The sequence below is a fragment of the Dendrobates tinctorius genome, unplaced genomic scaffold, assembly GCF_039654945.1.
Source record: "Dendrobates tinctorius isolate UK_male_01 unplaced genomic scaffold, ASM3965494v1 ptg000075l, whole genome shotgun sequence".
Classification (NCBI taxonomy): Eukaryota; Metazoa; Chordata; class Amphibia; order Anura; family Dendrobatidae; genus Dendrobates; species Dendrobates tinctorius.
This window is the reverse complement of record NW_027361743.1, coordinates 8342488-8355432: the sequence shown is the minus strand read 5'-3', so window position 1 is coordinate 8355432 and position 12945 is coordinate 8342488. Positions and strand designations below refer to the sequence as shown.

The window sequence follows — 12945 nt, the reverse complement described above, 5'->3', positions numbered from 1 at the left end:
CTGTATGTATGTAGTAAGCTCCTCCTAAACGCTGGCAGGCAACCGGAATGTTATCATTTAAAGGGGTTGTTTGCTGGAAACAAGTTATCAGCTATCCTCGGGACGGGGGTCTGCTCCACTGGGATCAGCACCGATCGGGAGAACGGATCGCTTTTAGCCACGTTGGAATGGAGCGACAGTGCGCATGCTTGAGCGCTCCTCCATTGTCCATGGAGTCGCCAGAAAGCCAAGTGCAGAATTCGGCAACCTTACTAGGAATGAATGGAGCCGCGGTCGAGCATGTGCACAGGGACAAAAGCGTCGATCGGTGGTCGAGCCCCCAGCAGTCAATGTTATTACTTCTCCCGTGGAAAACTAGTAGTTAATGGACACCCCTTTAACTCTTTCTGTTCCTGTACAGGTATTGTATGAAAGGATTTAGCACAACATTTTGGAATAATTCAAAGAAAAATACAGAAGAGTGGTCAGAGAGGGGCTGATGTGGTCGTGAGCTTTTTAAAACTTACTTTCCCTCTAGCAGGCACCATGATTACTTTTGGTCCCGGATGCCATTCCTGGTGTGTATATATATATTAGAGGCTGTCATCTTCCGCCACGATAACACACATCACGTTCTATTAAATCCTTATTAAAATTCCTGATGAGTAGGTGACACGTTCTCCGCGCCGCTCATAGCAATTAAATGAGCTGGGCGTCCGCTCTGCTCACAGTGATTTGTTTAATTGCGATTGTATGCAGAGGATAAGAGTTTCCCTGGGGAAGCGCTATCTCCGCTCCGTGCAAACATAAGTCAGTCCCCGGTATCCAGTCTCGGGCTTGAAAGATACCACTTTTATGTCGGAGTGCTTAGTGTCTGAAAGAGACGCGCGTCTACATGGGAGACACAGCGAGAAGACAACTTTATCTGTCCGAGCAAAAGCATTCTGATGAAAACAGGACATTCTACCAGCGAGTTCTATTTTTTTAACTCCCGAATGACCGTCACTACGTCTTTTTACAGTGGCCCTTAACAGACCTCATTCTACAGCGTCGCCTTTTTTTATAGCAATACTTTGGTATAAGATCACGCTACTGATAGCGCTGCAGTCTCCATGACCCAACTGGTGACTGACAGCCAGGTATGGAGGAAGCCTGTGAAAGGACAGGAAGAAGCCGGGCTATGCTTCCCCGCGACCCCAGCCTATCTTTTCTCTTGTGATTTTGTGAGAGAAGAGACTGAAATCTTCTGGCAGAATTATTGCAATGTGAAAAAAAAATGTCCCCTGTAAAATATAAACAAGAGCAGGCACATTCTAATAAATGTTACTTATTTACACTCTTTTTCTAACCCTAACTAGTAAGGGTGAGGTTAGCGTTAAGATAATTAAATGCAGAAAACACAAAAAAAGTGCTAAAAAAACATATCTCGTAAAAATATATCACATTTTATTTTTAACCCTTTTGTAGGATTTCAGGAGAACACAAATAAAAAATAGAAAGCAAAGAGTAAGTTGTAGAAATAGTGTGTTTAAGGCTGTGTGCCCACGTAGCGTTTTTGATGCGTTTTTCGAGGTCAAACCGCATAAAAAAACGCTTAAAAGAAGCATCCCATTCATTTTAATGCATTTTGGCCTTTTTGTGCCAATGGATGCGTTTTTTACCACTAAGGAAACACTTAGCGGTAAAAAAACGCAGCATGTTCATTAATTTCCGCTTAGGTCCTCGTTTTTGGCTCTTTCCAATAGTCAAAAGACACGTGGCAAAAAACGCATAAAAAACGCGCGTTTTTTGCGCAAAAACGCGCAAAAATCACGGCAAAAAATGTGCGTTTTCTGGAAAGGAGAACCGTTTCCTGAGCGTTTAAAAACGCTACTGTGGGCACATAGCCTTACAAAGGTTTCTTCTAAATTTATGGAATGGTCTACGATTTAATGTCAGGCCACATCCCATCTTTGGAAACAGAACTTTCCCTTATATATTTATTGACTTTTAAGATTGCTACTTCAGATAGGTGGCAGTAGAGTTCCTGTTCTCTTCCTCTCAAGAAGCTATTTGCATATTTAGTTTCCCAGAGGAACATTGCATGGCCTATAAGTCTCTTTACGCCGGCTCAACACTCTCCACAAGGTGACATGTTAGATTCCCGTCAGATTCTCTCATCCAGCCATATCGGATCTCCTGCTTTGTACTGAGGAGGAGCAACACCCTGAAACACGTTAAACCAAAAAACCATTCCACGTGGCCAAGTGGAAACACAGACCAATACATAAAAAACCAAGCAAAAAATAAAGCTTTGAAACAGGGAAGTATCTCAATTTATAAATCGTATTTAAGCCTAAAAATAATAACCAAAATTAATATATAGTTCCGTACTCGAAAATCTATAAAAATCACAATCCCTGAATGAAAAGTAGAGGCTGACAACATTTCCAAAATCATGCAAAATTTATTGATCATAGCAAAATGTGAAGAGAGACATGACTTGGGTATACACACACTGGACAGTTATAAAAAGAGGAAAATAGGCAGGTGCGCAGGTAAAATATCAATTTCACAGCAATGCATTTACAATAGTAAATAAACGTACATTATAATACCAGAATTAATGGTATAATCGTTCTTAAGTCAAATGTAAATACATGCATCTGAGCGAAAAATATCTAATTACACACCTGGCAGGGAAAGAGAAAAAGAAAAGGTCCCACTCAGGGTTCCGCAATGCGCTACAACCGCAGCGAATGTCTGCTGATAATGCCAGCAGGAGCTAAGGTGTCTAGAAAAGTGAAGATCCATATACAGGCATGCTGTCACATCTGGCTATAATAAGTAGTAGCGAAGTTTTAGTCTAAGGTATAGTCTACAGGCACAGTGTGGCAGCAGATACATAATAGGTTAATTACCTTCTGACATGATGCGGTATGGACGCAGAGCAGGGAACGGGTGGGGCCCGCTTAAGCCTCGACGCGCGTTTCACCACTTCCTTGTGGTTTCATCATGCCTCCTGGTATTATAATGTACGTTTATTTACTATTGTAAATGCATTGCTGTGAAATTGATATTTTACCTGCGCACCTGCCTATTTTCCTCTTTTTATAACTGTCCAGTGTGTGTATACCCAAGCCATGTCTCTCTTCACATTTTGCTATGATCAATAAATTTTGTATGATTTTCGATATGTTGTCAGCCTCTACTTTTCATTCAGGGACCCTGAAACACGTGTCTGCAAGTGGAGTTTCTGGTTTGGCTTTTATCTTACGTCATCTGGCAAGGCTCGTTGAAGGGTCGATTTTTAGGATATCTCTTTCTAATAGGTGGTAACTTGAATGCCTGTTATACTGTATAAAATTAAGCAATGTATTTTAGATCATACACCTTATATGTCTTAAAACAAAGCACACAGTAGCGTATTTATTATCAATGTGATCAGAACAAATCTGGGCATAAATATATAGGTGTATAAATGTTTAAAACTTTGTTTACAAATATGTGAAATTGAATAAAAATTAGTTTTTACTTTTTGTGCCTTTTTATAAGATTTATAAATAAAAAACAGCCTATAATATATGAAAGGGCAGAATGAAACACCAAGTTTCAAACTGTTTATACATTTCCAGGAGGAATAACAGAGGGGAGAGTTGACAGGTCCTTTTTCAGGGGATTGTCCAGTAACATTCACTGCTTTTTATTCAACTCTGCTCATCAAAAATAATTTTTTTTAGGGTATGTAGACTTTATAGGACGTGCCCCCTGGAGGACGGGTGGGGTAGTGAGGCCATCTACCAACCTGCAACCCCGTACCATCTCCACTTCATTAGGGAACGAGACCTAGACTTTGGATTCTGGGGTGCAGCTAAGGTCAAAATATGGAGTAAACCAACCGATTCCTAAGCTCAGGGAGGTCATGGTTTCCCTACTTTTGCTCTTAACATCTTATCCACAAGTAAATAATGAAGGTAGTGCAGTTAGGCATATATAACATGTGGGGGAAAGAACAGAAGAAAAAAATATAATCAACAAACATAGGTTGTAACTGGTGTCTCACCCACATGTGCACCCAAGGACTGTAGATGACCAGTTGTAATAACATGCAAAGCACAAGCAAGAGGACGAATCCAGAAAATACAACTAAGGGTCAGAAGTAAAAGTGCTTTATTGTGATGAAGGCAAGGTACAGGCGTGACATGCTATACAGCCAAACAAACCTAATAAAAACAACCACAAGAAGACACGAGGACTCCTGTAGCCAATGCTGTACTGAATAATACGTATATTATTGCCCCCTGATGAAGGTGTTCCGAAACGCGCGTTGGGGCGGACACTGGGACCCCTGTTATTCCTTCTGCCAGCTGTTATTGTGTTCAGGTAAATTATTATGTCTATATGAAATTATATCTTTGATATAATTTGATATTTGATATTTGCTGCCTGGTTCACTATCATCTAGATTGCTATCTGTGCACCGATTAATGGCTACCTTATTTATTTTCATTGCAGTACTGACAATTATTTATGATAGCAATATACACCATTGCCTAAGTAAACATATGTGTCATTCAGTGTAGCATCGGCAATCATTTATGATGGTGAGCAAGATTTGCCACTGACTATGTAACTATACGTATTATTCAGTACAGCATTGGCTACAGAAGTCCTTGTGTCTTCTTGTGGTTGTTTTTATTAGTTTTGTTTGGCTGTATAGCATGTCACGCCTGTACCTTGCCTTCATCACAATAAAGCAATTTTACGTATGACCCTTAGTTGTATTTTCTGGATTTGTCCTCTTGCTTAATCTTATCCACAAGGTTGGACGTGGGTGAAGGGAGTCATATTCTCAAACTTCCAAGTAAAAAAATGATATCCACCAAATTGCCACACGCATTACTTAAGTATGGCAAAGGGATTGTCCAATATATAACAAAAAAAAAAGCATCTTCCAGCTCCCCTCCGCATCCGGCTCCTTTGGGAGCAATGCCTGCTCCGGTTAGAAGTCAGTGGAAAGATATTTCACTGATTACGTTTTATTTTAGTCAGTTGACCGCTGCAGCCAATCACTGGGTGACTCAGCCCTTTTGACTTCTCAGTAGAGCAAGCATCCCTTCTGAAACTAGCGCTGAACTCCGGAGCAGCCTACTTTGAAGCCGCTGGGACACTGGAAGTTGAATACACCACAGTTCTTTATTTTAAGTGCATCTATGTGTGCAAAAAAAAAAACAGTTCTTTATCTGACAACTCCTCTAAAAATGTTTTGGAAGGAGAGAGGGTCTTTGAATTTTTCTATTCATTGCTGTAATACTGACCTGGTAAAATGAATCCAGCTCTATATTTATTTACTTTACTATATAGATCTGTAGTGAAGCTCCATCCCCTAAGGTGGTCTTTAGCTAAAAATGGAGGGAAAAAAACAATCTCTTTTCTATGCCAGATTTAGTAAAATAGTCAATTTCTGGTGCTTGGCATGTGATAGTTAAACCTTTCCTTTTTATATCCTTTTCTAGCTCCTAAAAGAGGACCTGTCAATTGCTCAAAAAATAAGTTAAATACCTTTTAAATATCCCTGAACACCTCTGGTTCTGCTGTTTTTTTTCTGTTTTATTCTATGTCACTTCTTTGCAGAGATATTCACATTTGATTCTTCTGCAGCGCACTATGTGACATCTCAGCTTGCAGTCCAACTGGGTGTTTCTTCAGAGTCTTCTCTGCCAATCACAGCTCAGAATTGTCTGAGAGTGATACACTGCGAGATCAGATTCTGAGATGTGATTGGCAGCATCTGGGAAAGAGGGGTGAAAGCAAACTCTGAAGAAATGCAGAAGCAGAGATTTCACATACTGCGCTGTGTCTCAGCAATCAATCAAAAAAGGAAATAGTGGCAAAATCAGGGGAGCGCAGGTTTTTTTTTTAAACTTATTTATTTACGGTAACTCTTTTATGAGCAAGTGACATGTTCTCTTTAATTTCTAGGTTCATTGTCCCTTTAAGCAGCACGGCCGTGTTGGCATCTCTCATCTTTATGCATCTTTCTTTGGCTTTCTAACAACCCAATAGCTTGGTTTAGATTAGAAAACATTTCCTTAGTGAAGACAGTGAGATGTATGTATATTTTGTTCCGGATGATTATAGCCGCTTCATAGTGATACGTAATAATATCCTGGCAGATAATCTGCATATTAATCCAAAGGCGAAAGGAACAAATGCACCATTTAAAAAAAGAAAAGAAAAAAACAATTTTCATTGTCGGCATCGTTACAAAAGAGGCTCTGATTAAGAAGAGGATAAATCAGCTTGGCGGCCCTCTCCTAACAACGCGCGCTAATGCGGCATAATTAGAGGAACGGTCGGAATCCAAACTCCTGTCTTTGTGAATGTCAATGTTTTAAGTAATAAATCCACAAAGGTTTAATTACACAGGAATTAATTACGGTTTCATCTCATGCGCTTCGGTTGTTGAAGCGATGACGGCACCCGGTTTATGAGGCGAATATTCATGAGTAGCCATCATCGCGTCTGCTTCTTAAGCATGGCAGATGCTGTGTATGCTACGTGTGCCCGGTTTAAACATTATCGCCAATCAGAATGCCTTAAAGTGGATCTCAACTATTTATAAAAAAAATTTGATGGATTTTAACTTTCTTTACAGCTCTTGTTTTGCTTTATTGAGACAGAGCTCCCAATCTCCAGCATAGCCATAAAGTTACAGGGATGCCCACTAAAGCCCCAGGTATTGCACATGTCAGTGATGCCATTTTCCAGGACAGGGAGAGTACCGCGCAGGCGCTGGACTAGGAGCACACTGCACGTGTGCAACATTTTAGTACCGATCACAACGACGACAGTGAAATCGTCGATCAACGCCAATGGGGCAGTGTTAGATGGGGTTTCCTGTGGACAGCTGGAGCACTTGCCAGGACTGGAACTGCCCTCTGAGCACTTGCCAGTCCCTTTACATATATAAACTTGATTGTTTCGCTTTCATGCAGAGAAAATCGCCTATTGTTTAAAGCAGATTTTTGTGTTAACATTTCTTTGAGAAAGATATATATATATATATATATATATATATATATATATATATATACATACAGTCATATGTAAAAGTTTGGGCACCCCTATTAATGTTAACCTTTTTTCTTTATAACAATTTTGGTTTTTGCAACAGGTATTTCAGTTTCATATATCTAATAACTGATGGACTCAGTTATATTTCTGGATTCAAATGAGGTTTATTGTACTAACAGAAAATGTGCAATCTGCATTTAAACAAAATTTGACCGGTGCAAAAGTATGGGCACCCTTATCATTTTCTTGATTTGAACACTCCTAACTACTTTTTACTGACTTCCTGAAGCACTAAATTGGTTTTATAACCTCATTGAGCTTTGAACTTCATAGCCAGGTGTATCAAATCATGAGAAAAGGAATTTAAAGTGGCCACTTGCAAGTAGTTCTCCTATTTGATTCTCCTATGAAGAGTGGCATCATGGGCTCCTCAAAACAACTCTCAAATGATCTGAAACAAAGATTATTCAACATAGCTTTTGAGGGGAAGGATACAAAAAGTTGTCTCAGAGATTTAACCTGTCAGTTTCCACTGTGAGGAACATAGTAAGGAAATGGAAGAACACAGGTACAGTTCTTGTTAAGCCCAGAAGTGGCAGGCCAAGAAAAATATCAGAAAGGCAGAGAAGAAGAATGCTGAGAACAGTCAAGGACAATCCACAGACCACCTCCAAAGACCTGCAGCATCATCTTGCTGCAGATGGTGTCACTGTGCATCAGTCAACAATATAGCGCACTTTGCACAAGGAGAAGCTGTATGGGAGAGTGATGCGAAAGAAGCCGTTTCTGCAAGCACGCCACAAACCGAGTCGCCTGAGGTATGCAAAAGCACATTTGGACAAGCCAGTTACATTTTGGAAGAAGGTCCTGTGGACTGATGAAACAAAGATTGAGTTGTTTGGTCATACAAAAAGGCGTTATGCATGCGCTGTATTGTTGACCGATGCACAGTGACACCATCTGCAGCAAGATGATGCTGCAGGTCTTTGGAGGTGGTCTGTGGATTGTCCTTGACTGTTCTCACCATTCTTCTTCTCTGCCTTTCTGATATTTTTCTTGGCCTGCCACTTCTGGGCTTAACAAGAACTGTACCTGTGTTCTTCCATTTCCTTACTATGTTCCTCACAGTGGAAACTGACAGGTTAAATCTCTGAGACAACTTTTTGTATCCTTCCCCTGAAAAGCTATGTGGAATAATCTTTGTTTTCAGATCATTTGAGAGTTGTTTTGAGGAGCCCATGATGCCACTCTTCATAGGAGAATCAAATAGGAGAACTACTTGCAAGTGGACACCTTAAATACCTTTTCTCATGATTTGATACACCTGGCTATGAAGTTCAAAGCTCAATGAGGCTACAAAACCAATTTAGTGCTTCAGGAAGTCAGTAAAAAGTAGTTAGGAGTGTTCAAATCAAGAAAATGATAAGGGTGCCCATACTTTTGCACCGGTCAAATTTTGTTTAAATGCAGATTGCACATTTTCTGTTAGTACAATAAACCTCATTTGAATCCAGAAATATAACTGAGTCCATCAGTTATTAGATATATGAAACTGAAATAGCTGTTGCAAAAACCAAAATTGTTATAAAGAAAAAAGGTTAACATTAATAGGGGTGCCCAAACGTTTACATATGACTGTGTATATATATATACATACAGTGGTGCAAAAAAGTATTTAGTCAGTCAGCAATAGTGCAAGTTCCACCACTTAAAAAGATGAGAGGCGTCTGTAATTTACATCATAGGTAGACCTCAACTATGGGAGACAAACTGAGAAAAAAAAATCCAGAAAATCACATTGTCTGTTTTTTTTCATTTTATTTGCATATTATGGTGGAAAATAAGTATTTGGTCAGAAACAAGCAATCAAGATTTCTGGCTCTCACAGACCTGTAATTTCTTCTTTAAGAGTCTCCTCTTTCCTCCACTCATTACCTGTAGTAATGGCACCTGTTTAAACTTGTTATCAGTATAAAAAGACACCTGTGCACACCCTCAAACAGTCTGACTCCAAACTCCACTATGGTGAAGACCAAAGAGCTGTCAAAGGACACCAGAAACAAAATTGTAGCCCTGCACCAGGCTGGGAAGACTGAATCTGCAATAGCCAACCAGCTTGGAGTGAAGAAATCAACTGTGGGAGCAATAATTAGAAAATGGAAGACATACAAGACCACTGATAATCTCCCTCGATCTGGTGCTCCACGCAAAATCCCACCCCGTGGGGTCAGAATGATCACAAGAACGGTGAGCAAAAATCCCAGAACCACGCGGGGGGACCTAGTGAATGAACTGCAGAGAGCTGGGACCAATGTAACAAGGCCTACCATAAGTAACACACTACGCCACCATGGACTCAGATCCTGCAGTGCCAGACGTGTCCCACTGCTTAAGCCTGTACATGTCCGGGCCCGTCTGAAGTTTGCTAGAGAGCATTTGGATGATCCAGAGGAGTTTTGGGAGAATGTCCTATGGTCTGATGAAACCAAACTGGAACTGTTTGGTAGAAACACAACTTGTCGTGTTTGGAGGAAAAAGAATACTGAGTTGCATCCATCAAACACCATACCTACTGTAAAGCATGGTGGTGGAAACATCATGCTTTGGGGCTGTTTCTCTGCAAAGGGGCCAGGACGACTGATCCGGGTACATGAAAGAATGAATGGGGCCATGTATCGTGAGATTTTGAGTGCAAACCTCCTTCCATCAGCAAGGGCATTGAAGATGAAACGTGGCTGGGTCTTTCAACATGACAATGATCCAAAGCACACCGCCAGGGCAACGAAGGAGTGGCTTCGTAAGAAGCATTTCAAGGTCCTGGAGTGGCCTAGCCAGTCTCCAGATCTCAACCCTATAGAAAACCTTTGGAGGGAGTTGAAAGTCCGTGTTGCCAAGCGAGAAGCCAAAAACATCACTGCTCTAGAGGAGATCTGCATGGAGGAATGGGCCAACATACCAACAACAGTGTGTGGCAACCTTGTGAAGACTTACAGAAAACGTTTGACCTCTGTCATTGCCAACAAAGGATATATCACAAAGTATTGAAATGAAATTTTGTTTCTGACCAAATACTTATTTTCCACCATAATATGCAAATAAAATGGAAAAAAAAACAGACAATGTGATTTTCTGGATTTTTTTTTCTCAGTTTGTCTCCCATAGTTGAGGTCTACCTATGATGTAAATTACAGACGCCTCTCATCTTTTTAAGTGGTGGAACTTGCACTATTGCTGACTGACTAAATACTTTTTTGCCCCACTGTATATATATCTAATATATAAAGCTCAAGTATGTATGTATGTATATGTGTGTGTGTGTGTGTGTATGTCCGGGATAGGCATCCGCACCGTCGCAGCTACAGCCACAAAATTTGGCACAGTCACACGTCTGGACCCCGAGAGCGTCCTAAGCTATGTTGTGAGGCGAAATTTTAACCCCGCGCGTACCAATTCACCAACAATTTTGCCCCTATCTACATACTGGGGGAAAAAGTGTGTGGGCGTCAAGCCCCGCCCCTCATTATGATGTCACAATTGTTGCCATGGCGACGCTGATGTCCTCATAGGTTGCAAGCCCCGCCGCTCATTATGATGTCATAATGGTTGACTATGAGATGGAGGATGTGTGATGGGTATATGGGCTCGGGACTATGGGATGGCGGATGTGTATGACGGGTATATGGGCACTGGACTATGGGATGGAGGATATGTATGATGGGTATATGGGCACGGGACTATGGTATGGAGGATATGTATGACGGGTATATGGGCACGGGACTATGGTATGGAGGATATGTATGACGGGTATATGGGCACTGGACTATGGGATAGAGGATATGTTTGACGAGTATATGGGCACGGGACTATGGGATGGCGGATATGTATATGGGCACGGGACTATGGGATGGAGGATGTGTGATGGGTATATGGGCACTGGACTATAGGATGGAGGATATGTATGACGGGTATATGGGCACGGGACTATGAGATGGCGGATATGTATGATGGGTATATGGGCACCGGACTATGGGATGGAGGATATGTATGATGGGTATATGGGCATGGGACTATGGGATGGTGGATGTGTGATGGGTATATGGGCACTCGACTATGGGATGGAGGATATGTATGATGGGTATATGGGCACGGGCCTGTGGGATCGTGGATATGTATGATGGGTATATGGGCACTGGACTATAGGATGGAGGATATGTATGACGGGTATATGGGCACGGGACTATGAGATGGCGGATATGTATGATGGGTATATGGGCACCAGACTATGGGATGGAGGATATGTATGATGGGTATATGGGCACGGGACTATGGGATGGAGGATGTGTGATGGGTATATGGGCACTCGACTATGAGATGGAGGATATGTATGATGGGTATATGGGCACGGGCCTGTGGGATCGTGGATATGTATGATGGGTATATGGGCACGGGACTCTGGGATGGAGGATAATTATAATTTGCTATAACTAACCACAGTTAGTTACTATGCCCGGGCATAATGAGGGGCGGGGCTTGACGTGCACACACTTTTTCCCCCAGTATGTAGATAGGGGCAAAATTGTTTGGTGAATTGGAACGCGCGGGGTTAAAATTTCGCCTCACAACATAGCTTAGGACGCTCTCGGGGTCCAGACGTGTGACTGTGCCAAATTTTGTGGCTGTAGCTGCGACGGTGCGGATGCCTATCCCGGACATACACACACACACACACACATACATACATACATACACACATACATACACACTTGAGCTTTATATATTAGATATATATATATTATAATCTTGCAATTTTCACACCGGCCACTGACTTTCATAGACTCTAACTTCCTGTTGTTTCAAAAAAATGCACATGTAGATTAGCCACAATGAACAGACCCCCAACCCTATCTTTTGTAATGAAGCATCTAATGAGCGTGTGCAAAGATCATTGTGATAGAAGGGAGAGGAGGTGAGCTGTGATATCGCCTATTGTGATTTTTGGATTATGTGTTATATCAGCTGTGTATAGAGGTGTCACCCATCATTGTGATCCTGTCCCAGATAAGGAAATATCATGCTAAAAAGACAGTTAGTATTAGTATGAAATATCTCCAGTGGCCAGTGTGAAAAATGCAAGCTTTAGTAGCTTTATTTTTTTTTAAAAAAAGAGAAAAAAATGCCAAAAAAATAAATAGTACAAAGTCTGGTTTAAACACTAGATCATTTTCTGATATTCACAACCCTTTAATAAATCGATCTTCAATCATCTAAGTATGTCTGAAGAATCCAGCCAGGCTCTGTAGATGCTTTACTAGACATAAACCATCTGATCGACTCCCAATAAATGATAAAAGTTTGCCTCCACTTGGAACTCAGTGCATAACGTGTGATTATGAGATTTTTATGTACACAGTATGCAGCTTCTAAGCGTCTGGTCTCTGTTTGTGCAGCTTCAAGTTCAGAGCTCAGTGGGCTTTCCCTGGGAACTTACTCCTCCTTTCTCAGTGCTCTAGACTGTGTCTCCTCCCCATAATTTCCAACATTTTATTGCCGCTTGATTTTTCTGGTATCGCCTCCAATATTGTGTAACTTCATACAGGTGTAACACCCTTTCTTGTCAGAAGGATATTTGTATTGTCCTCCCCTTTTATTCCCTGCAGGTGTTATGCATTTTGCCCTCCCAATCGAAAGACAGCTACGATTCCATAAAGAAGTATCTCACCCTGGAGATGCCCCTTCCAAGCCAGTGTGTAAAGAGCCATACTCTGAACCGACAGAACATGCTAATGAGCATCGCCAGCAAAATCGCCATGCAAATCATCTGTAAAACCGGAGGAGAACTGTGGTCCGTGGAGATTCCCGTGAGTTACTAACCTTCCTTCCTCCCGCAACGAGAGGACATTACTGTGTGAT

General features: G+C 41.3%; 1 protein-coding gene across 1 annotated transcript in view; it reads left to right on the top strand.

The window, feature by feature from the left end:
- Window positions 1-12945, top strand: part of PIWIL4 (piwi like RNA-mediated gene silencing 4) — a 275269-nt gene that overhangs the window by 194728 nt on the left and 67596 nt on the right. Inside the window, exon 15 of the mRNA XM_073582971.1 lies at window positions 12693-12893. Coding sequence (XP_073439072.1) covers window positions 12693-12893 — 201 coding nt within the window. The remainder of the gene's footprint in view (window positions 1-12692; window positions 12894-12945) is intronic.